This window comes from Crotalus tigris, unplaced genomic scaffold (genome assembly GCF_016545835.1).
Source record: "Crotalus tigris isolate CLP2741 ecotype Arizona unplaced genomic scaffold, ASM1654583v1 scf7180000024307.1902530, whole genome shotgun sequence".
Classification (NCBI taxonomy): domain Eukaryota; kingdom Metazoa; phylum Chordata; class Lepidosauria; order Squamata; family Viperidae; genus Crotalus; species Crotalus tigris.
Window position 1 is genome coordinate 429,015 of NW_024100479.1, and position 25,654 is coordinate 454,668.

At 38.5% G+C, this 25,654-nt stretch overlaps 1 protein-coding gene across 3 annotated transcripts in view; it reads right to left on the reverse strand.

The window, feature by feature from the left end:
* Positions 1-25,654, reverse strand: part of LOC120299681 — a 289,240-nt gene that overhangs the window by 245,639 nt on the left and 17,947 nt on the right. For all 3 annotated transcript variants that reach the window (XM_039324734.1, XM_039324736.1, XM_039324735.1), the window contains exon 2: positions 10,206-10,327. In XM_039324734.1, coding sequence (XP_039180668.1) covers positions 10,206-10,327 — 122 coding nt within the window. The remainder of the gene's footprint in view (positions 1-10,205; positions 10,328-25,654) is intronic.

A 25,654-nucleotide genomic window follows, 5' to 3' on the forward strand; every position in this document is an offset into this window, starting at 1 on the left:
TATGGCTCATAAACAAAAGCAAAAATAATTGTCTTAAAACATGGAGCATATACTTGCAAGTGGCTAGATCAGACAAATCAAACTCGCAATATCATGTGACATCGCGCAACGTATTGGAACGGTTTTGCCATTGCCAGCAATGGGGTGGGCGCAGCTTCCGGATGATGCGTCTGGCCCACGGGCCGGCAGTTTGACACTCTTGGGCTAGATTAAAGGATAGTATTTTCCATATAATTGTTCAGCAACCAAATTTTTTTTTAAAACATTTTGACTTTGATTGGCTAATATTCATTTTCTTATTTATTGTATGTAAATGTCACGGAATAACAATATTCTCTGCTTGTCTTGCAGTATCAATATTGTCTGGCAGTTTGACTGAAAAAATATTAGTAAGGGGGCAATAGGACTTAAGGTACCTTATTTAAGGATAATCTGGCATTTCAAATGAGGTAGTAATTAGTAATTTGCTAGTCAACAGTCATGAGTCTTTTTGTTTGTTTGTTATCTTCTTGCCAGACACCTTATAAACCAATGCAACAGTCATCAATATAAATACAATATATATTTTAAATAGAATAGAATAACAGAGTTGGAAGGGACCTTGTAGGTCATCCAGTATACATTGAACTCTACAAGCATTGGTACTTCAATACTACTAAGGTGACCAACTTTTTTACAACAAAAAGGAGGACACGAATAAATTTAAGAAAAAAATATCGTAAATAAAAGAAACATTGTATTTATTGCAACAATAATACAGAATACACTATAATATGATAAATGCATAATAAAAAACATTTGTAACAATAACATTTTAAATTGTAATTATGCTTACATGCCTATTAATTATTTAAATGAGTACTTTTCCATTGAATGAATATTTTTTGTCAATGTATCATCTTCTAACAATATATTGGAAATATCTGAACAAGAAATATCCTTCATATTGGAGCTTCCGGTACGAGGCGACGGCGATGGCGGCTATCTTTTAGCCGTCCAGCTGGGGAAGTGTCAGAGCCGCGGAGCACAGCGCGCATCAGCTGGCCCGCGGCTCGGAATTCCCTTCCCGGGCAAAGGGAAGGGACAGAGAACGCAGGAATAGAGGTAGAACCCCTAAACCCCCTCTGGATTTATTTCTAGAGGGGGTGAAAGGAGTGTTCCCTCGGAGCTCCTGCTGATCTCCGCCTCCCAGCTGTTTTTGCTTCCTAGGAAGCAAAAGAAACCGCCGCTTCTATCTCCGTGTTTATAGTATTTTGGTGAGTAATTTTTAAACGGACGGAGCAGTTTAAAGGATTTTTGTTATATACTTTAGGTGTTTATTTTTTTTTATTATTTGATTTTTACTATTTTTCCTCCTTTTCTTTGTTATATTAGTGAAAGGATTTAAGATGGCGTTTTGAAAGTGTCGGAGTTTTTTTTCCTTTCCCTTTTGTTTTACTTTCCCTTTTTAAGGACTGGCTTTTGCTTTTGCTTTTGGCTTAGAATTTTTTTTTTTTTGAATTGTTTGCTCTTTTATCTTTTATCTTTTATTCTTTGGATTTTCTCTGGATTTTCAAGGACTATAGTTTGTCTCTTTTTAAATTCTTTTTCTTTTTCTTTCCTCCTCCCTTTTTGTGTGGAGGGGAAAGGGAAGTGAGAACTGTGCTTTTTAAAATGGCTTCAAAGAGACAGCAGCCTGCTTCAATACCTAAGGTTGTTTCTTCTCCTATAACTTCCACTGCACAATTACAACAACAATCTAAACATGTACCACCGGCTCAGCCACCACCCTCCCCCCCTCTGCCTGGACTTTCAGCACAAGAGGTCAGAGGCATAATGGGAGAGATTGTAGTTCAAATGAGAGAGGAAATGAAGCAATTTGCCTCACAGATTAAATCAGAAATTAAATCTGATCTTAAAGAAGAGATAACGGGGATAAAGACTAAAGGTGTCTTAGATATACAAAGGGACAAGAAAGGTTCCTCTCCTTTTCTTAAACAAGCAAGGTTACCTAAAGCTTTTTTTGATATGAAGGAAGATTGGGAATTAAGGGATTATTGGCGGGAATGTAATCAAGAGGAGAGAGATTTCACTTTTTTTTCTGATAGACACCAATCTTTTTCAAGAATTGACTTTTTTTTGATTACTACGGATTTGTATAATAAAGTAAAGAATGTAAAGATTTTTCCTAGATCACTGACGGATCATAGCCCAGTTTGGATGGAGCTGACTCAAGAGAAAGAGGAAAGGAGATCCGGGAGAGTTAATGAAAATTTGTTCAGACAAGAGAAGAATGTTCAAAAGTTAAAGGAGTGTTTAAAGGACTATTTTGCTTTGAACATGTATAAGGGGACTTCAATGTCAATGGTATGGGATGCAGGTAAAGCATTTATGCGTGGTGTTTTGATAAAAATGAATAATTGTCATAAGCGGAAGCAGATTCAGAAACATAGAGAACTTGAAGATGAAATTAAATCAAAAGAAAGGGCCTTGATTCTAAATCCTTCTGATGAAAGTATCAAAGAATCTGTAAAGTTACTAAGGTCACAATTTAATATGTTGATAGCAGATCAAGCAGCAACCAATTTATTGTTTATGAAACAAAATACATTTTGTAATGCTAATAAGCCTGGGAGATGGTTGGCTTATCAATTAAGAAAGAAACAGAGACAGAGAATAATAGAGAAAATAAATTACAAGGGTAAATTAGTTTCTCAGAAGGAATTGATTAAAAAATCTTTTTTGGATTATTATCAAAAGTTATACAAATCTACTAATGTGCAACTGCTAGATATAAATAAATATCTAGCTGAGGCAAGTTTTCCTAAACTGACTGAGGATCAGAAAAATGAAATTAATGGCTTAATTACTAAGGAGGAAATTGCCTCAGCAATTCAACAATTGAAACTAGGGAAAGCACCGGGTATGGATGGGTTAACAGCTGTTTATTATAAAGCTTTAATGGAGGAGATGATCCAACCATTAAATGATCTTTTTAATGGTATCTTACAGGGTTTAGAGATTCCTCCTTCATGGCGTAGTGCTTTTATATCATTGATTCCAAAGGAGGATCAAGATCTTACTTTACCAAAAAATTATAGGCCTATATCTCTTTTAAACGTGGATTATAAGATATTTGTAAAAATTTTGGTAAATAGGCTTATGAGGGTGGTGCATCATCTTGTGCATAAAGATCAATCAGGGTTTATAACAGGAAGGTATATGAAAAATAATGTTAGACAAATTATTAATCTATTAGAATATTTAGACAAGAACAACCAAGTTCCTGCAGGGCTCATATTTTTAGATGCTGAAAAAGCATTTGATCAATTGAATTGGCATTTTATGCTAAGAGTAATGGAAGAAATGAATTTTGGCGAAAAGATATTACAAGCTCTTACGGTAATATATCAAAAACAAATGGCACAACTTATTGTTAATGGAGGTTTGTCGGAGGTTTTTACAATAGAGAAAGGTACTAGACAGGGGTGTCCTTTATCGCCATTGTTGTTTGTTTTAACACTGGAAATACTATTGATCAAAATTCGAGAGTCTCAGGAAATTAAAGGAATATATGTTAACAAAAAAGAATATAAGTTGAGAGCTTTTGCGGATGACTTGGTTGTTACTTTGTCGCAACCTGATTATTCTGCAGTAAACTTATTACAGTTGATTCATCATTATGGTTTGGTTTCGGGTTTCAAGATTAATGTAAATAAGACTAAAATCTTACCTAAAAATATGTCTAGTCAGGAGAAGCAGATTTTGGCTAACTTGACGGGTTTTGAGATTGTTAATAAGGTAAAATATTTGGGGGTGATGTTGTCTGTTTCTAATGTAAAATTATTTAAAAATAACTATGAAAGGTTGTGGGTCAGGGTACAGAAGGACTTGAAGAATTGGGAGAAGTTGCAATTATCCCTCATGGGAAGAATTGCAGTGATAAAAATGAATATTCTACCCAAGTTTCTTTTTTTGTTTCAAATGTTACCGATTTTGAAAAATGAGATTAATTTAAGTGAGTGGCAGAAGGGTCTTAATAAATTTATTTGGGCAGGGAAAAAGCCAAGGGTTAAGTTTAAAATTATGCAAGACTTCCGTGAGAGGGGTGGACTTAAGGTACCAAATTTGAAATTATATTACGATGCGGTGGTCTTAACACTAATCAGTGATTGGGTAAATTTGACAAATCCTGAGATACTTCATTTAGAGGGATGGGATTTACTTTATGGGTGGCATGCCTATTTAATATTTAATTAAAAAATGGACTGGGTCTTTAAATCTCATATTTTAAGAATTTTTTACTTAGGATTTGGAGAAAATATTATAAAAGTGATTTTAAAGTTCCATTATGGGCTATACCTTGGCATGCGATAGCAGGAATAAAAAGAGGAGTAAAAATGGACATGGTCTCTTATAGTCAGTTACTTAGATGGGATGGGCAAAACTGGCAGTTAAGATTACGGGAAGATTTAGCGCAAGAAAATATTATTTATTCTTGGTTTCAATATAGGCAACTAGTAGATAAATGGAAGGTGGATTGTAAATTGGGTTTTCTTAGAGAAGATGGAAATCTTATTAAGCAAGTCAAGGATCAAAGACAAACCCATATCAAGAGAATTTATGGGGTATTAGTTGAAATGGACTCAGAAACGGAATTAATTAAAGATTGTATGATTAGATGGGCGCAGAATTTTGGTGTCCCAGTCTCATTGGACATTTGGGAAACCATTTGGGTGAGAAATGTCAAATTTACACAAGCACAGAACCTTAGGGAGAATTTTTATAAAATGTTTTATAGATGGCACCTTGATCCACAAAAAATGTCTCTTATGTACCCTGACGTGCAACCCAAATGTTGGAGATGTGGTTATAAGGATGCTTCCTATTATCATATTTGGTGGTCTTGCAGAGAGATAAAAGCATTTTGGATCAAAATATGGTGGAATATCCAGAGAATTTTTAGAAGGAGGGTAAAATTTACTCCGCAATTATTTTTGTTAGGCATTGTTACAGATTGTGATACAAAGGAGGTTGTATTGATGTTAAATTTGATTACAGCCGCTAGGCTGTTAGTAGGACAATATTGGAAGAAGGAATCTTTGCCTACATTGCAGGAATGGTTTCTTAAAGTAGCTTATCTGGCGGAAATGGCAAAGATTTCGGCTTTCTTAAAGCAACAAACGCAAGAGAAGTTCCTTGCTGTTTGGGACAAATGGATAAAATTTATACAATTTAGATTGGGTATACAAAAATATTACATAGCTTTTTTATAAGTTTTATTTTTATATATATATATAGATATTTTTATATATATATATATAAATATAAATTTTTTAATTTAATTTTTTATTTTTATTTCTTAATTTTTAATTAAGCCTATATTCTGCTCTGGGAAGCTCAGGGGGGGGAAGGGAGGGTTTTTGTGAGGGGTGGGGGATGGGTTTTTTTTTTTATATATATGTAATGTTTAGGTTTTTTTTGTATATGTTGTCTTTTGTTTTGTATTGTTTTTGTCTTTTTGTAAAATTTATAAAACTTTCAATAAAAAAAAAAAAGAAAAAAAGAAATATCCTTCATATTGAATTTTACGGCAAGTGCTGCAGCTAGAGTATCAATATTCAATCTCGATTTCTCACGTCCAAAAATCTACACGGCTGGACTGCGCGGGGTGGGCGGCGGAGGCAGGTGTTGTGAGCCAGGCGCTCCAGGATGGCCATGTAGATGCGCAGGGTGAGGTGGTGGCAGCGCAGGTCAGCACTGTGTAGACCACCAGCTGGTGCAGCCCATGGAAGGTCAACTGCCCGGCGCACCCCCGCCCACAGCCGCCCCGCCAGCACTGCTGCCCTGCCGTGGAGAGCCGGCCCTACGGCTCGCAAAGCACCAGCCGCGCCAGCTCCGGCCCTGCAGCCGCCCCCCAGCACCACCGCCCCCCCTGCCCATCCCCGTAGAGCCGGCCCCGCGGCTTGCAAAGCACCAGCCGTGCCGGCTCTGGTCCTGCAGCCACCACCCCCCCAGCCGCCCCCCAGCACCACTGCCTACTCTGTGTATCCCCGCATAGAACCGAACAGGGAAGATCAAGTGAAACTTACCGCTCCAGTCTCCTCCAGCTATCTTTGGAACTAAGAAGTAGGAGATCGTGTAGTTGGGTAGCAGTGAGGGGTGCAAGTTCCTGCAACTTGCACGTGCAAAGTTTGCCGCCCGGGTGTTTTGGCGCGCTCAGCAGCAATTCCTATTGGCTTTCGAAAGCCAATAGGGGGAGTAGATGCAAAAGTTGAAAAAAAATTTAAAAAAAGGTCCCGGAACGCCTTCTGAGCGTTCTATGAGGAAACAAAAGCCCTGCAGATTAGTCGTCAAAAAGAGGACATTTAGGAGGACATTTTCGAGAGAGGACAGAACTCACAAAAGGAGGACTGTCCTCCCAAAAGGAGGACGGTATATGGAAAAGGAGGACATTTAGGAGGACACTTTTCAAGGAAGGACAGAACTCAAAAAAGGAGGACTGTCCTTCCAAAAGGAGGACAGTTGGTCACCTTACCTATAATAGCCAGCAAGCTCCTCTGGGAAACTTGCAAATACAACAAACGCTGCTCAGTATTGAACAATTAGGCATACTATATACCTCTTGCTAATACCCATAATAAAAGTAGCTTGGCTGACATTTGGTAGACTGTAAGGGTTATTTACAAATTAATATAGGCCCTAATCAGGAAAAAAGCCTTCCTTATGGCCATGTTAAAGCCCTATCTGTCTTTAAACTGGTAAAATTTTATACCAGTGTAACATTTGCTAGGCCCAGTGATGCAAGGATACAGAGTTGACAAATAAAGATATCTTTATTTCTGATGTATGGAGTACATCAACACCAGAAACTGGTGTATTCCTCTGGCTTTGTAGTCTTCCCAACCCACCACCAACCAGCAGATATGGAGAAACACCTACCAGTCAATCCCATTAACATGGGATGGGGTAGTTTTGACAGATGCCTAAACCGGATGCCCAAACTGTCTAAATTGGTATAATTATTTCACATGGATTGATCTCCTTTTAGAGCAGTGGTTCTCAACCTGTGGGTCGGGACCCCATTTGGGGTCGAACGACCATTTCACGGGGGTCGCCAAACAACGCAGTCCACCATTCCCCCCCCCCTTTTCCTTAGCTGTGCTACTCTCTTAGTCTCCAGCATAGCATTTACTCTGGCCTAATATTTAAACATTTGTTCAGAATTATGAAGGGAGAAATCTTCATGTGGAATATGTACATTGGATCTATAAACTCAAGATGGGGCTTCTCCAGTACAAACAGCAAGAAATCCTGCACAGGTCTTAGGGGACAAAAACCACTTGTGGACCCTTGCGAACCTCATTTTGTCATTTTTTTAAAAAAATCCTTTTCTTTTTAAAGTTTTATTAAGGTTTAGTTAAGATAAAATGAAAATAGAAAGAGAAATTTAAAAAGTTAAGAAAAACAGAAGTGCAGAACTAAAGGGAAAAAAAGTAATGACATCTGACTTTTTTCAGTTCAGTAGAATACAGAAAAAAATTACAATCTCAACCTTTTGCTTTACACTTCTAAAAAATGCATGCCATTTCTGAGTAAGTTTTTCTGTTTCTCCATTCACACAACATACTGATCTTCCAACTAAAAAGAACAAAACCGAGAATGTCCACCTAACAATTCTGCGCTAACAAATAATCCACATTATACTTAACTGGGAGCCTAGTTAACACAGCAGGTAAAAACAATGACTGGATACCTATAATATACTCAACCACAAACCACATTACCCATTTTAACCTAGGCTATTGTTGTGGTGATGGCCTGTGAGTAACCTAGATCTGTTATTACAACAGGGCAAAAACAATCCTTCTGATCACTTCAATATTTCCAGATGAAAACATGAGGGGAGATCCATTGGTTGAATTACTAGAGTGTCTCTACCAGGGGGTCATTCAGAGGGCACAATGTGCATTTCTGGGCTGGAAAGCTGTTTCCCACATGTTATATTTTTGAAACAAAAACAATAGTATATTTAGATTTTATTTCATGAAGTTCCTAAACGGTAGACTTTAGAGTTGAATTAACATTTCTTTTTTTGGGGGGGGGGCTTTTGAGCCACCCCAGAAGACAACTTTTGTGGAAATAAGTGATAAATGCTCAGGAATTATTCGTACAAAACTCTGCTAGTTAAAAAAAAAACTGCTATGTTTTATATTAACCATTTAGTTCCCAATAGAATTTTACCCCATACATTAAAGGGGATGCCAGATTAAATCAGTACTAGTTTAAATTTTGGCAAATTGTAAACAAATAATAAATGTAGCGCAGGACCCACAGGATGTCTAATATTTTAAAAATATGTTTATTATTTTTTAAAAAAATGGCCTTCCCATATTCTTTTTTTTTTTTTTTTGGTCTGTTTGCAATTTATTGAATGTTTGCAAACTTTAAAAATCTCATTAAGCAACTTCCAGTGTTTTCATTTCTAATTAGTCTTCATTATAGCCAGATATTATCAAACCTGTATAAGTGCATACAAAGGCATGTAAATACATAATTACTTATAGAGATTTCTACCAACACAGACATACAAAAGAGAGCGAAAGTAGGTGGTGAGCTGGTTAGACACATTATGACTGTAATTATTATAGAGTACACAGTTCTAAGGAAGTCTGAAAAAGCATTTTGTTTTCCTATTCTATACACCATGCAACCTTTTGATAGACGTGAACCTCATTCAGTTTTTGAAAAGAATGTATTTGACCAGTCATCACTTTGAAGACCCATATTTCTGATTCACTTCTCCAGGTCATCATCCCAACAACAGAACTATGTGTGAATTTTAATTACATTATTCTTTCTTTGATTGCAGATTCTGCCTCCATCCCACACACAGATTATCAGCACGTGCCCCCTAACCTATATTTATTGTTTAGCATGGATTGATTCCCCATGTCTTCACAATACAGTGCATATATATTTAAAAAAACACTGCTTATTAGGTCCTATTCATTTCATGATTAAATCTTTCCTATGCGAAAGTTACACTTCAAGTTGGGGGTTTCAATTCCAAATTATTTTTAGAAAGGATTTCTTAAATATATTTAAGATTGTTTACACTTTGCTTTAAACTCCATGCACCCGTACGAATGTGTTGAAAAGGATTTTTACAAAATAAATGTGCATTTGTTACATATAGCAAATCTATGTTTATGACCTATATTTATACAATACTGCATATGCAGAACATTCCCAGGTTTTATCTTGTTACTGAATTTCATAACATTTCAAAATTTTAGAATTGAGAAGCTAAGTATTAATAATTTATTCAAGATAGCTTGTAAATATAAGTGCAGCCTTATTAGGTCCTTCACAGATCCATGGGGTCCACTAGGGCCAAGTGATAAAATGTGTGTAATATGTGTAAAGTGATGAAATGTATGGCAATATGTTGACACATACTCCTTCCCCTTACATTCTCGAGTAAAATATCATGGGACATGAACAAAAGGATGGAGCTTGTATTGTGATGTCATGGTACACATTTGGTTATTTTGGTGTTACTTTGAAAGCATTGATGTTTAACGGCCATCTAAAAAAATAAACATTTATTTGTACCAATATTTAAACCTTGAGAATTAGAAAAAAAAACTTTGCTCTAAAATATATACTGTTCAACACTTTTCAGGTTGCAGACATTACAACATGGTTTTGCATGGTAGCAGGAATCCCTCCCCAAAGTAACAATTTCATATGTGAACAAAGAGATTGTGAGATTTAGCTGCCTCACAAATTTTTGGACTAAATCAATGAAAATACTAGTTGCTGATAGTATGTCTCACTCAATCAAATCTGATGGCAATTTAGAAAAAAATTATGTATTGGCTGCATTCACACAATACACTAAAGTTAAAATAAGTTGGGCAAACCACATGATTTCATACTTGCATAGAACATCAGGATATAAGTACAAAAAGGCTGACAATGTTTGGCCATGTTTTTCATCATAATAGATTGTAGTAGATGACTGTGAGAATTTTGCCCTTTCAAGGTTTCTGAAAACCATACCCACCCAATACAATTGCAAAAAAAAAAAAAAAAACACCAATGAAATCTTACTTCACTTTTATCCATAATACAATGGTGACACACAGATGTGTCACCGAAAGAGTATGAGACTGAAGACTGCAAAATTGGAAGCCCAGTTTCTACATCAGTTCTCTTACCTTTTGTATCCAAGTTAAAAGACATTTCTGGTGAGCAAAGAGATTTTTGCAGTCACAGAAGTGCAGCAGACCGTCACGACCCATCTCCTCTCCTTCCCGGCAGATAAAACATTCTTTTGACTCTAATTAAAAAGATTAATAAAGTAAGAGAACACATCAGGTTTGCATCAATCAACTGCCCATGTGGTTCATATTATTGTAATTAAAAGTTATCTCTCAAATTGTTGGATGAAAGTGCCATGATCTTCAATTGAAAACAGATTGAAGGGAGTTTTCCCAACTTATTATATTTTAAACAGTCAGATTGGAGCAATGTTCTCGAGATAATACGTTCGAAACGGTCCTTAGAGGCAAAATGTCAGCAATCATATATTTAGGTCCTTTGAAAGGCTCCTTATAAAAATGTGTCTTGTGTATTTGTATTTCTTTAAAGAAAGATAGTAAAACATTAATATCAGCCAAATCCCCTTGCGTGTTCAAGTGCAAATGATATTCTTTTGCTTTTACTACCCAATCATTAAATCACAAGAAACATCTCAGTTTTAATAACACAGTTCTATGTTCCTTTTTGAAATCTCATCTCATAAAGGACCTTGAAGGCTCCAGGGCTAAAAATTCTTTACTCTTACCCTGTGTATGAGAGTTGCTGGTCTGGGCCCTGGGCCCAATACATAGGTTGCATTCAGACAATCAAATCTAGCTTAGTAAAGTGAAATACGAACAAACTTTATGGAGTTAAACAATGTATTACATCCAACTACATCCAACCAGGGAACATTGATAAATAGCTTCCAAGTAAGCTAAGCATAGAGGAAAGGTATGGTTAACTGCAGTCTGGACTGCATATTCATATGAAAGAAGCAGCAAAGCAACTCAATCATTACATGTCATTACATGATGAGCCGAGGTGGCGCAGCAGTTAGAGTGCAGTACTGCAGGCCACTTTAGCTGACTGCGTTCAGCAGGTCAGCGGTTCAAATCTCACCGGCTCAAGGTTGACTCAGCCTTCCATCCTTCCAGGGTAGGTAAAATGAGGACCCAGATTGTGGGGGAAATGTAAATATATATATACATTGGTTACTGGTGTACACCGCTTAGAGAGTGCTTGCACTTAAAGCGGTATATAAGTCTCATAAATAAATAAATAAATAAATTACTGAAGGTGACTACTATTCTCACCAATTGATATATAATGAAATAAGAAAGGAGCCAATTATTCTCGCCTTTAATATCAGTCCTATATTCTTCTTCATCACACTAGGCTGTGATGTTCCTGATTAAGAAATAGTATACCTATTAAATATCCGGGATATACAACTATTATTCATTGAGTGGTGAGCCTGAGAGTGCTACTTTATTCCGATCAACATACCCACAGGGCTGCTTAATAGAACTGGTCCATAATCACTGAATCCATTGTCTGAATATTTGGCTTTCATGCCAATTTCTGCAAGCCATGGCCCAGAACAGCTGTGACCATTTTTACAGCACAACTAGCACCACTGCTGACACCTAATTTTAGTTTTAAACTCTGGTGCATTCCATGTTGCCGTTAGAAAACCACGAAGACTTGACCACTATGATTTACTTTTTTCTGGAAGTGAGGGAATTAGTGCCTCCTCTGGACAAATTTCCCTTCTCTTTGTTCTTGAAATATCAGTGAAAGTGTGCATATGTGCCTCCCTTTAGCTATAGCACTTAAATAAAATAAAAACGATATGCAAAACAATGCTTAAAGTATGGCATTTATATAATTGCACAGGTAGTCCTTGACTCACAAGTTCATTTAGTAACCATTCAAAGATACAATGCCATTGAAAAAAGTGACTTATTTTTCACACTTACAACCACTGCCACATCCTCATAGTCACATGATCAAAATTCAGACAGCTGGCAACTGGCTCATTTTTATGATGGTGGCAGTGTCCCAGAGTTATTTCTGTGAACCTCTGTCAAGCCAAGTCAATGGGGGAAGCCAGATTCACTTAACAACCATGTCATTAACTTAACAACTGCAGTGATCCACTTAACATCTCTGGCAAGAAAGGTCGTAAAATGGGGCAAAACTCACTTAACAAATGTCTCACTTAGCAACAAAAATTTTGGGCTCAGCTGTGGCCCTCAGTCGAGGCCTACCTGTACTGTTGATCCTCTCTCTAAAACAGTGGTTCTCAACCTTTTTAATGCCGCGACCCCAACCGGTCGTAAGTCGAGGACTACTCAACCGGTCGTAAGTCGAGGACTACTTAACTGGTGCAGCACCGTTTGCAGAATGGGACTTTTGGCGGGCTCAGCAGGGCAGAGACAGCCTGGACAATTCCTATTGGCTTTTGAAAGCCAATAGAATTAGACTCTATTCAAGAGAGTCTATTCTATTGGCTTTCAAAAGCCAATAGAATAAAAGGGAGTAGCACACAGCTAAGGAAAATGGGAGGAAAATGGTGGACTGCGTTGTTTGGCGACCCCCGTGAAATGGTCGTTCGACCCCAAAAGGGGTCCCGACCCACAGGTTGAGAACCACTGCTCTAAAAGGAGATCAATCCATGTGAAATAATTATACCAATTTAGACAGTTTGGGCATCCGGTTTAGGCATCTGTCAAAACTACCCCATCCCATGTTAATGGGATTGACTGGTAGGTGTTTCTCCATATCTGCTGGTTGGTGGTGGGTTGGGAAGACTACAAAGCCAGAGGAATATACCAGTTTCTGGTGTTGATGTACTCCATACATCAGAAATAAAGATATCTTTATTTGTCAACTCTGTATCCTTGCATCACTGGGCCTAGCAAATGTTACACTGGTATAAAATTTTACCAGTTTAAAGACAGATAGGGCTTTAACATGGCCATAAGGAAGGCTTTTTTCCTGATTAGGGCCTATATTAATTTGTAAATAACCCTTACAGTCTACCAAATGTCAGCCAAGCTACTTTTATTATGGGTATTAGCAAGAGGTATATAGTATGCCTAATTGTTCAATACTGAGCAGCGTTTGTTGTATTTCCAAGTTTCCCAGAGAAGCTTGCTGGCTATTATAGGTAAGGTGACCAACTGTCCTCCTTTTGGAAGGACAGTCCTCCTTTTTTGAGTTCTGTCCTCCCTTGAAAAGTGTCCTCCTAAATGTCCTCCTTTTCCACATACCGTCCTCCTTTTGGGAGGACAGTCCTCCTTTTGTGAGTTCTGTCCTCTCTCAAAAATGTCCTCCTAAATGTCCTCTTTTTGACGACTAATCTGCAGGGCTTTTGTTTCCTCATAGAACGCTCAGAAGGCGTTCCGGGACCTTTTTTTAAATTTTTTTTTCAACTTTTGCATCTACTCCCCCTATTGGCTTTCGAAAGCCAATAGGAATTGCTGCTGAGCGTGCCAAAACACCCGGGCGGAAAACTTTGCACGTGCAAGTTGCAGGAACTTGCACCCCTCACTGCTACCCAACTACACGATCTCCTACTTCTTAGTTCCAAAGATAGTGGAGGAGACTGGAGCGGTAAGTTTCATTTGATCTTCCCTGTTCGATTCTACGTGGGGATACACAGGGTAGGCAGTGGTGCTGGGGGGCGGCTGGGGGGGGTGGCTGCAGGACCAGAGCCGGCGCGGCTGGTGCTTTGCAAGCCGCAGGGCCGGCTCTACGGGGATGGGCAGGGGGGGCAGTGGTGCTGGGGGTGACTGGGGGGGCGGTGGTGCTGGGGGGCAGCTGGGGGGGCGGCTGCAGGGCCAGAGCCGGCGTGGCTGGTGCTTTGCAAGCCACGGGGCCGGCTCTACTGGGATGCGCAGGGTGGATGGTGGTGCTGGGGGGTGGCTGCAGGGCCGGAGCTGGCGCAGCTGGTGCTTTGCGAGCCGTAGGGCCGGCTCTCCACGGCAGGGCAGCAGTGCTGGCGGGACGGCTGTGGGCGGGGGCGCGGTGGGCAGTTGACCTTCCATGGGCTGCACCAGCTGGTGGTCTACGCAGTGCTGACCTGCCCTGCCACCACCTCACCCTGCGCATATACATGGCCCTCCTGGAGCGCCTGGCTCACAACACCTGCCTCCGCCGCCCACCCCCGCGCAGTCCAGCCGTGTAGATTTTGGGACAAGTGAGAAATCGAGATGGAATATTGATACTCTAGCTGCAGCACTTGCCGTAAAATTCAATATGAAGGATATTTCTTGTTCAGATATTTCCAATATATTGTTAGAAGATGATACATTGACAAAAAATATTCATTCAATGGAAAAGTACTCATTTAAATAATTAATAGGCATGTAAGCATAATTACAATATAAAATGTTATTGTTACAAATGTTTTTTATTATGCATTTATCATATTATAGTGTATTCTGTATTATTGTTGCAATAAATACAATGTTTCTTTTATTTACGATATTTTTTTCTTAAATTTATTCGTGTCCTCCTTTTTGTTGTAAAAAAGTTGGTCACCTTATTATAGGAAAAGTGAATTGTACGTGTAATCTGGTCTAACAAGAGGATTCATACAAAAAAAAGACAATCTGACGTTTACAGAGTGACAGGAGAAATAATAATCTGTTCATTCCTATATTTGTATTGAGAAAACAAGATTGTCATGAAAGTTGATTGCCATTTCACTTGCAAGTCAAATGCATGTTTTCAGCAATGCAGTAGAAAAAGAATAATAATACCAGGTGTCTGATAGAGGAAGCATGCTAGAGTTATATATATATGACAAATTGTTCAAAAACAGCTTAATGTGACCCAGCTATAGTTTCACTCTTTATAGTATCCTGCTGAGTAAGGTCTGGGTATGTAAATTAAGATAGCCTCAGGATGCAGTACTTTTCACCTGAACCTCCAATTTGGTAGTCTTCTTAGAATATAAACACACACACACACACACCAAGAATTAAATAAGGAAACTCTTGCTCTCTTGTTCTTTCAGATGTTTTTTTTTTTTTCTTATTTTCAAGACGTAAAAAACACATTTCAGGATGAAGAACTCAATCAGTTAAGAACAACCAATCTATTATCACCTAATAACTGCAATGAAGAATTGTATTAGTCTGTATTTTTATAGACTATCAACAACCTAATTTGCATAGTAGAGACTAATCAATGGATTGGAATGCAGTTAGTCTTTGACTTATGCACTAGAATTAGTTCTTGGATAAAAAAAACAGCACACACAATATGTGATTTTTAAGGGAATGCACATATCCAAAATCTGCATAAAACTGGTGTTTAGGAAACAGAAAGGAAGACTTTTTTGACCGAGCCTGTATAGAACTGATATGAACCAAAGTAGATCTTTTCAACCATATAATTTAAAGAGTATGCACAGTAGGTGGGATTCAAAGAAAAAAAAAAGTTAAATTGCTTTGAAAAATATAGGAATTAAAAGATTGCCCAAGCTCATGGTCATTATTGGATGATTAAAAATGCTTTTAAATATTTTCTACTATTTTAAAAATATTTTCTAATATTACTATTAACCATGGTGATGTAATTGCTAAACCCTGGGTGTTTGTTCCTCTGACATGTGAGTATGCCTTCAAAACTGTTTCCTATTATCTCAAGTGACTGCAGAAACAAGCAAAATGACTTATTTTTTTTACAAAAAAAAAAAAAAAGCTGAGGAAAAAATGAGAAGGCCTGGAAAAAAACACATATAAAAAAACTTTTGCTGAATTTCATCCAGGGATATCCTGCATACAAAACAAGCACTCTAACCATCGTGCTATTGATATATCATTCTTGCAAAAACTTTCTTTAGGAAATGCTTTGAAAATGAAATTGAGGGGACATTTCCTCCTCTGCAAAGCAGTCAATAAACTTCTAAAGTTAGCTTATAAGGCAGTAAAACAACTCAACCAAATACTTTAAAACTACAGTAGGAAAACACATCTGTAGTTGCTTTTGCAATGAAACAAAGTGAGTAAAGAGTAATGTTATCCATTCCTGCCCTCAAAAATAGGGACTAGGTGACCAGGCAGTGTGGTTAAAGCCTTAGATCAGGGGTCTTCAAACTTGGTCCTTTTATGACTTGTGGACTTCAACTCCCAGAATTCTTCAGCCAGTGAGGAATTCTGGGAGTTGAAGTCCACAAGTCATAAAAGGACCAAGTTTGAAGACCCCCTGCCTTAGATTTATGCTTCAGTGTTGGATATTGGAGCAGCAAGAGCAACAGCACAGATTTGTATTATTCACTGATTGTTCAGATTATGCCACGGGGGATAAATTTGTGTAGATCATTCTCAATGTAGTGCATGCCACTGACCCAGTATTGATATCTTCTGGTGTTCCGTGGTTTTATTTTTTAATCAGTGGACAGACAGGGTCTGTGTTTGGTGTTGTACTTGGATGAACAACTCACAGGAAAAAAAACAAGGCAGTGGATGAGACTAGAAGGTCAAAAACATTCGAGAAGGAAGCAGTGGTAAACCATACTAAAAATTAAAATAAAAAACTACCTAGGCATGTCCATGAAGTTATCAAGCTCAATTCAAGGGACGTCTTCATCTCTGTTTGACATTCAAATCTTTGACTTTAGCTTTCCAAAATAGCTACTCTTGCTTTCAATGCATCTGTCTAAAATATTTTTCTTCCTTGATCATTTTTTGAGCAACGAACCACAATCACTAGATAAATGTGTTCTATGCCCCTAATTTGTGCCTCCACGGAATACATTTTGGCAGCTCAGACACCATTGAGTCTGTCTAAAAAATACATTGCAGATTAGTTACATGCCTATCTCTTAGTGAAACGCCTATTTCACTACTAGTAGTTTCTAAAGGATCATCTAACTTGTTTTATCAAGATGCAATTAGAATTTAGGTTTCATAAAACAGGGAATATATTAGGATTAATAAAGTGCCTTTAAGAGAGCCCAAATAAAGTTTGGATGCCACATTGCATATATTATTGCAATTAAACACTTCGAAGATGACCCTCTTGGAATTTACTTAGTCTCATCCTTATTAACCAATACTTAACTAATTATATGTTTTCAAATGGGACTGAATGGAAGGAAAATCAAATTGGATGCTATTACAGCCGCCCTCAGATTTGGCATCTAATATTCCATTTAAAATGCTACAAGACTATTTTTTTTTAAAAAAAAAAAACTCATTGGGTAACATTATTCCTGAATTAAATCATGTATCACTAAATTTAGTTTGAATTTTGTACAGAGAAGCCAAATCTTTGTTTGGCTATACAATGGGACAAATTCTTCTTAACAATCTTAATAGCACAGGCAGAATTGGGGGGAAAATAAGGTGGGAGGAAGAGATAAGCATTAAAAATTGTGGAATTCTTAAAATATTATCCTTAGAAGGATGGTTAATATGCTATAGAGTGGGAATTTAAACATGTCTTATAAATAACCAACAACAAAATTGGATGGTTGAGCATTGAAATGGACAATAAGGATTCTGAACTGGACCTCGAATAAATGTATTCCATATCCTGTTCAACACAAACATTTGACACAATGACCTGCCTGGTAAAGTAAACATCTGGATTATACAATAGTTCTGTAATTATTTTTAGTTGCCTATTTTGCTACCTTCTTCCAACATGGCTCTTGAACATAGCCTGAGACCACAGTATTAGGCTAGGACAGTGATGGCGAACCTATGGCACTCAGAGCCCTCTCTGTGGGCACGCGTGCCATCGCCCCAGTCCTAGGCCTTCAGCTGGGTTTTATAAAACCTTTTCGCTTTAGGCCTCTGCTGCCATGTGCAAAAAAAAAAAAGGGTTCAATCAGTCAATTTCAACTTCTCGCAGGAAAAAAAAGATCTTGCAAAGTTAGAATTGATTGATTGAACTTTTTAGTCCGACCCAGTCTGCTGTTACTACTGCAGCCATGCCCACCCAGTGGGCCACACCCACCCGGCACTCGACAATGAATAAGTGGGTTTTGGGTTGCAGTTTGGGCACTCAGTCTCTAAAAGGTTCGCCATCGCTGGGCTAGGAGGCTACAAGAATGATATATTTCCCATTAACAGTTTTCAGGCTTTATTTATGTATTTACTGATGTTATATATTGCAGTGTTTTACAAGACACCCTCAGTAATTTACAACACACACACGTACACCACACTAAAATGTATATTATTTATACAGTTTACAAATGCACATTAAGAATTAAATAATTTAATCAACTGAAATTAAATTAAAATTTAATTTAATAATGAATACTTAAATACATTTATAAAATAACAAGAGAATCATAACATAACCAGCAGATGGAGTCCTCTTATCCACCACACAAAGAGCTGTGTTTAATCAGTTTTGGAAAGTGGCATTAATGGGTGAAGTCTAATTTCTTTTTCACAGAAATGGAGCCATAACAAAGAAGCTGTGCCTCTTGGCATTTCCTTTCCTGGACAAGATCTACTTTAAATGGAATTGTCTACATGTCAGTGAGGTATCACCAATCTACTTCAAAGTCCTAGCTGGTTATCTATAATGAAACTGTTATAGCTGAATCTTTCACAGAACAATATGATATATGGGATGGTCTGACAAATCAAAACATTTTCAAAGTTAAAAATGTTGTTCCAGTCACATTTCATTATACTTTTTCTCTGGTGCTTACATACAGCTTGTTATCATGTAAACTTCAGGCTGAAATAAAGCCAGCAATCTTCACTGCAGATTTTTCAGCCTATTCTAAAGAATAATATGCCTTCTGTTTGCAGAGAGTTCTTGTGTTCAGAATGTTGAACGAACTATAAGAACATGTCTTTCAATGCAACTCTAAAGCTTACTGACTGTCTTTAGGCTAGTGCACATTTACAGCTTGTAGGTGCTCAGAGAATGATTACTAAGTAATTTCACTCCATTTTAGTATCTGTAGAACCAATTTCAGAAGTTCAAAAGAAAACCCACAGATAATTCCTTGTCAGCATCTTGGGTATAACTAAAATGCCAATCTGCAGAGATTTATACAACACTTTAAAAACATATTTGTCTTCATTGGATTTTTAGCAAGCCACATTGGTGGTTTCCAACCTCAGATGTTCAATACGTTGTTGAGTTGTTGCATACTTTCTAAGCTCACTTCCAGGTTAGGTGTAGATATCTCTGTGCACTTATATGGACTTTGACAGAACTGTTTCCAGTGGCCAATGTTACCATATAACTCAAGGCTAGTGTCTGAACACAACTGGGCTTTCCTTTTTTATGACATGATTAAGTTCATCTGCTTCTCATACTACAACAGGAAAGTTGATAGTTTACTCGCGCTATACAAAAGGATAAGATTCCCGGATCTGGATTGTAAAAATCCCACGTGCTACTAGATAGCAACAAATATACGGTACCTAAAACTCTTAAAACTTTTTGGTGCTACCTACTGATCTTCCAGATTTCTTGCAGCCCCAAATCTCATCTCCTTATAAAAGGATAAATGACATGTCCCATTTCCCCCTCCCCCATCTGCTTTGCCTGATTTCTAATGCCAACGGGATCTTCATTTCACTAGTGCTTCAAAGGTTAACAGTATGCTGCATTGTGTTAACTTCTCGATTGCTTTGTTTCCCCCTTCCTCAAATTATTCTTGCCTTTTTGGCCTCTCAGTGATTGAACAGATGTTTCCAGTGAACTCTTGACAAAGAAGCACATTCTCCCTCCTCCCCTCTGCACCAACATATTATGTACTCTACACACTCCGCTATTTAATCATGTCAGTGCAAAGAAGGAACCAGGAGGTACTAGGGCCCAACTAAAACCTCTCAAGAGTGATTGGAAGCATAACAGTTGAATGCTGTAGAGTGAAAACAACAAGTGAAGAGGCACAGGTAAGTATGGTTTTGCACTGAACCATCACCTCGGAGCCAAGTTCTTTATTTTTAATTTTATAAAGCAATCTCAATTTCCTCTTTCTCAAGAAAAATGAAGGGCGGGGGAAGAGACTGTGATTATAACCCCCTTTCAACCCTCCTCCCACTCTCCCCCCCCCCACAGTTCAGTTTGGCATACGAGGATATTGCTTGCTTCTTCATAACTTCTCTGCAAATAAAATGAGATTTTTCAAGCAGACCACTTTAAAAGCCTTGAAGGGACTAAGCGAATGTGTGACAAAAATGCTACGTATTAGTTGCTACTCCCTCCTTCTCAAAGGATAAAAAAGATTCACTTTGGAAAAAGGGAAGGAACTGTAGTAGGAAAGGGCTGCACAAACCCTTTCTCATCAGTATTGTAGAGGAATATGGGAATAACCTTGAAAAAAAAATGTGGCAACCATTAGGAAAACTCAACCTTAGCCTAGAAAATATGAACTTAGTACAAGAAAGGGTGAGAAAGAAGCTCAAGATTGCCCCACCTTGACCGTCTTTGGTGTGAGATAAAGAGAAAAAACCTGCTGTCAGGTGTTCGAAATTCTATTACTATAGCCTAAAGTAGCATTTGATGCCTAGTTCCTGGCCTGGACTACCTCTGAGGAGGCATCTTCTTCCCTCAGTTAAAAATACATTCTTCATATATAAATAGCCATGAAAAAGAAACGTGCTCTTCTTGAAAAGATGATAGAAAATGATTGGATTTTGTTATGTTTTGGGGTATACATGGTTGCATGACTGACTCCAAATCAAGGGTACCAGATTAGGGGTTGTTCTTGTCCACGAAAAGGCTGATTTCTTGAGCATCTCTTTCAAGTCATTGCCCCATTCAGTGCTGTATCTTAAAATATTCTTTATGGAGTCTTAGGAATATGGCTTCCAAAATCTTCTTGAAAAGATGACAGAAAATGATTGGATTTTGTTATGTTTGGGGTATACATGGTTGCATGACTGACTCCAAATCAAGGGTACATGATTAGGGGTTGTTCTTGTCCATGAAAAGGCTGAGTTCTTGAGCATCTCTTTCAAGTCATTGCCCCATTCAATGCTGTATCTTAAAATATTATCTATGGAGTCTTAGAAATATGGCTTCCAAAATCATCTAAAATTTAAGTTTGGGCAAATCCTCTAGGTTCCAGGTTTTTCCCCATGATTATTAATGCCTTGATCATGCCAAGTCACTTTTCTTGTAACTGAGGGCCACTTTCTCTTATTAGTTCAAACATTGAAGGCCATTAGGATACAAGGAACTCATGTTATGAGACTTTGCTTTTTTATTTTTTAAATAAGCTTATGTTTTATAGGGGGAAGAAATGGAGGTAGTGACAGATTTTATTTTTCTGGGCTCCAAGATCACCTCAGGTGGGGACTGCAGCCAAGAAATTAAAAGACGCTTGCTCCTGGGGAGGAAAGCTATGGCAAATCTAGACAGCATACTAAAAAGCAGAGACATCATCCTGCCAACAAAAGTGCATATAGTCCAGGCCATGGTTTTCCCAGTTGCAATGTATGGCTGTGAAAGGCTGGACCATAAGAAAGGCTGAGCCCTAAAGAAATGAGGCCTTTGAACTATGGTGCTGGAGAAGACTCCTGCGAGTCCCTTGGACTGCAAGGCGTTCAAACCGGTCAGTCCTAGAAGAGATCAACCCCGACTGCTCTTTAGAAGGCCAGATCCTGAAGTTGAAACTCAAATACTTTGGCCACCTAATGAGAAGGAAGGACTCACTGGAGAAGGGCCTAATGCTGGGAAAGATTGAGGGCAATAGAAGAAGGGGACGACAGAGAATGAGATGGCTGGATGGAGTCACTGAAGCAGTAGGCGTGAGCTTAAATGGACTCCAGAAAATGGTAGAGGACAGGAAGATCTGGAGGAACGTTGTCCATGGTGTCGCGATGGGTCGGACACGACTTCGCAATTAACAACAAATGTTTTATAGAAGCCATCTTTAATTTACTGAAAATTAGCAGGTTTTTCTATCAATGCAATTTTGAGAATGGGCATCCAGGAAAAAGAGGGTAAAAGGATTGTCTGTGGGATTGGTCTGCATGAAGCATCTGATTATCCATACTTTGGGATAAGATTCCATTAGAATAACAGCAGCGCTAAAATACTTTGTTTTCATTATATTAATCAATGAGTGAATTTCCATTCACTCTCTGTCCCTTGTAATGATAGCTGCTTGGGCAGATTACTGCACAAGGAGCTCACAGAAAGGGAAATATACAGTTGGATAAGTTGCTTCTCAAATGTGAAAATAATTTATATGAAATCATGGAAAGTTATTATATTTGATAAAGGCATAAATTATCCGGTATTCTGTTTTGTGCCATATTTATTCAGTTGTATGCATTTAAGAACACACATATATGCACGTAAAATAGAATGTGCCACAAACTTGGGCTATGAGCTTTGGATTCCCTACTGTATGACTCAGTCCCCTAACAGTTTATGATTTATGCATCTTGCCAGTGGAGAAGTAGGCCATGCCAGCATTGAAAGCACTATAGCTTGGCTGTTAATACTTATGAAGGACATGTTGCCCTATCATTGTTCGGTCGTTTCTTTAAAAAGGTAAAATCCTGAACAGATACCTATAATATGAGTGGTCAGGTCTGGATGTCCTGCAGACCAAGGGTATTTATACAATTAGAATCAATAATCCCAGTGACACTGCAAAGCACTGCACAACAATAAAACTTAACAATTTTAAATGCGTTTGGTAATATTTTTAGCGATCTGGCTTAGCAGATGTATGCAGGAGATAGTTAGGATTATTATGGCAGAGGTCTGAATATTGTTGAATATTAATCTATCCCTATTCAAATATATATATATATATATATATAAATTAAAAAGTATGTATTTAAATCACAGAAATAATTAATACAAAGGAGCATAGCATACACCACAATATGGAATTGAAATAGTCATGCAAGAAAACCTTGAAAGTATTATTCTAGTATTCATTAACATTAAATAAATAACATTAGTAAAATAGAAGTTTTAAACTACTTTCTTTGGCAAGCATCCTCACGTGTTGGATTGCAGTTCCTAGCATCTCCTGCCCAAGTGACTTTGCTGGGAGAAGGTAATGCAATCCAATTCATTGCAGTGGGAGGGGATGTTTATCCGGAGAAACCAAAGGACAGTTAACCTTCTTTCTTCCAGAAGATTTTAGTATCTTAAAGAAAAGGTTTGTAAATGTTTGTTTTTCTGTAGGAAAGGAAAAATATTTACAATGAACAACATCCCCAAATATGCCATCACACTTTCAGAATTTAGTGTAAGTGAAGATTTGGAAGATGTTAACACGCACTAGCACTAGCAATAGCACTTAGCCTTATATACCACTTCACAGTGCTTTACAGCCCTCTCTAAGTGGTGAACAGAGTCAGCATAATGCCCCCCAACAATCTAGGTCATTTTACCAAACTCGGAAGGAGGAAAGGCTGAGTCAACCTTGAGCGGGTCAGAATCGAAATGTCAAAACTGCAGTCAGCCAGCAGTCAGCAGAAGTAGCATTCTAATCACTGTGCCCCCACAGCTCACTATTAGAACTACATGTAGGATATATATCAGTGATGGTGAACCTATGGCATGGGTGCCAGAGGCGGCACTCAGAACCCTCTCTGTGGGCACACGCGCCATCGACCCAGTCCTAGGCCTTCAACTGGGTTTTATAAACCTTTTTTGCTTTAGGCCTCCACCGCCATGTACAAAAAAAAAGCTTCAATCAATCAGTCAATTTCAACTTCTCGTGGGAAAAAAAAGATCTTGCAAAGTTGGATTTGATTGAACTTTTTAGTCCCACCCAGTCTGCTGTTACCACTGCAGCCAGCCCACCCAATGAGCCACACCCAGCCAATGGGCCACACCCACCCGGCACCCGACGATGCATAAGTGGGTTTTGGGTTGCAGTTTGGGCACTCAGTCTCTAAAAGATTCACCATCACTGATATATATGAATGAAGCTTGATTTAGACTTGTCCACAACTGAGCATAGAAGTTGATGCTGCGAAGAGGTTGAGGGGTGAGGGCAGGCTGGAGATGGTTGCAAACAAGCCAACATGCACACCTCTCAAATCTCAACTACATGTTGTGTGGAGATGCACATCCTGCATGCTGATTGGTTGATCCAACTTCCTATTGGAAGGCAGGTGGAAGGCAAGCCATTGCCGGCTTCTACATTTTCTGTGCTTTGTTGTTTGAGTGTCCCTTAGCCAGAACATTAACATTCACAAAAGTGTAAATGCAACAACTATGCAGCTGTCTCCAAATGACAGTAGCATATGTTTCCTGACATGCAGTGACACAGAAGTCTAACCTGGCATTGAGGACTTAAAAATATATCTATATCTATATCTATATCTATCTTTAAAACATGTAAGTTTTTTGTGGGTATATTCATCTCTTTATTTACTGAAGTATGTGAAAGGGCCATGGCTGGGAGTAGTAAGGTTTTATTTGTTTATTTGTTTATCAAGTTTCTACAGCACCCAACTGACTCTGGGTGGTTTACAAACAACTTCATAAAATAATACAAAAGGTGACTAAGAAGCTGTCAGATTCCAAAACACAAGAAAGACACCCTGAAGTTCTTCTAAGTCATTTCCTTTATTATTCCTCACCTATGGACAGATCTACTGCCAGCTTTGAGGTACAGTATGTTCTTCCAGTGCACCCTTCCATTTGGAGCCAGCTTTCTGAGAATTTCAGGCTAGCACTAGCATTTCCCCACAAATGCTAGTGAAAGGCGGCATTCTGAATGGTTCAGAAGGTTTGGTATTTACTAGCAATTTCACCAGATCTGGGTTCCATTCCTCCAACGTTGCAGGTCCCGCAGCGCTTTGGGAAAACAGACCTCAAATTCTCCATCCTCTCCGCTTGCAATCTTCCCTGCCAGCTTCACCACTGACTTTCTGGGGAAGCCAGCAGAGAAGATTGCAAATGGCAATCACCTGATCATGTGATGACAGGGCACTTGGCAATCAGTTGCAAATATAAATCGATTATCAAGCACTTGAAATGTGTCATGTGACTGGGGAGGACGGTGTGACCATTTACGACAGCTGGAGATGCTTTAGGGAAGGGTCCACAACCTTGGGTATTGGGCCGTAGCCCGTTGGGAACCGGGTCGCACAAGCAGTGGGTAAACAGGCAAGCCCATGAAGCACAGAACCATCTTCTTTCCCCCCCATCACTGCTGCCACCGCCAGTCCACAGAGCCAGTAAGGCTGGGGGCCACTGCTTTAGGAGCTGTAAAGCCCTTGTTCTGAAGCTGTCATATGCAAAAGTAAAAAAAACAACCGGTCGTAAATTAGAGACTACCTATAAAACTAGATCAAGTCAACCTCACACTGACCTTAAAATCAAGCATGAATTGAGATCATCTTTCCAGTGTGCAATTCCCCCCCCCCTTCTTTTTTGTCAATCAGACTTCTTAGGCACATTGTAAATAAGTTGTAAAGCTTTTTTTCAAACCTCTGAGGATTCCAGAGCATCAAAATGTCTGATCATGAGGGATTCCCTGAATTAGATTCAAATACTGCCTCTTTTTTTTCTGGAAATGTTATACTGGTCTATAGATTGAAGGCGTATGTGATCCACTTTGTTGTTCTAGCTAAATGATTCAATGGCACGGCTGCAAAATTTC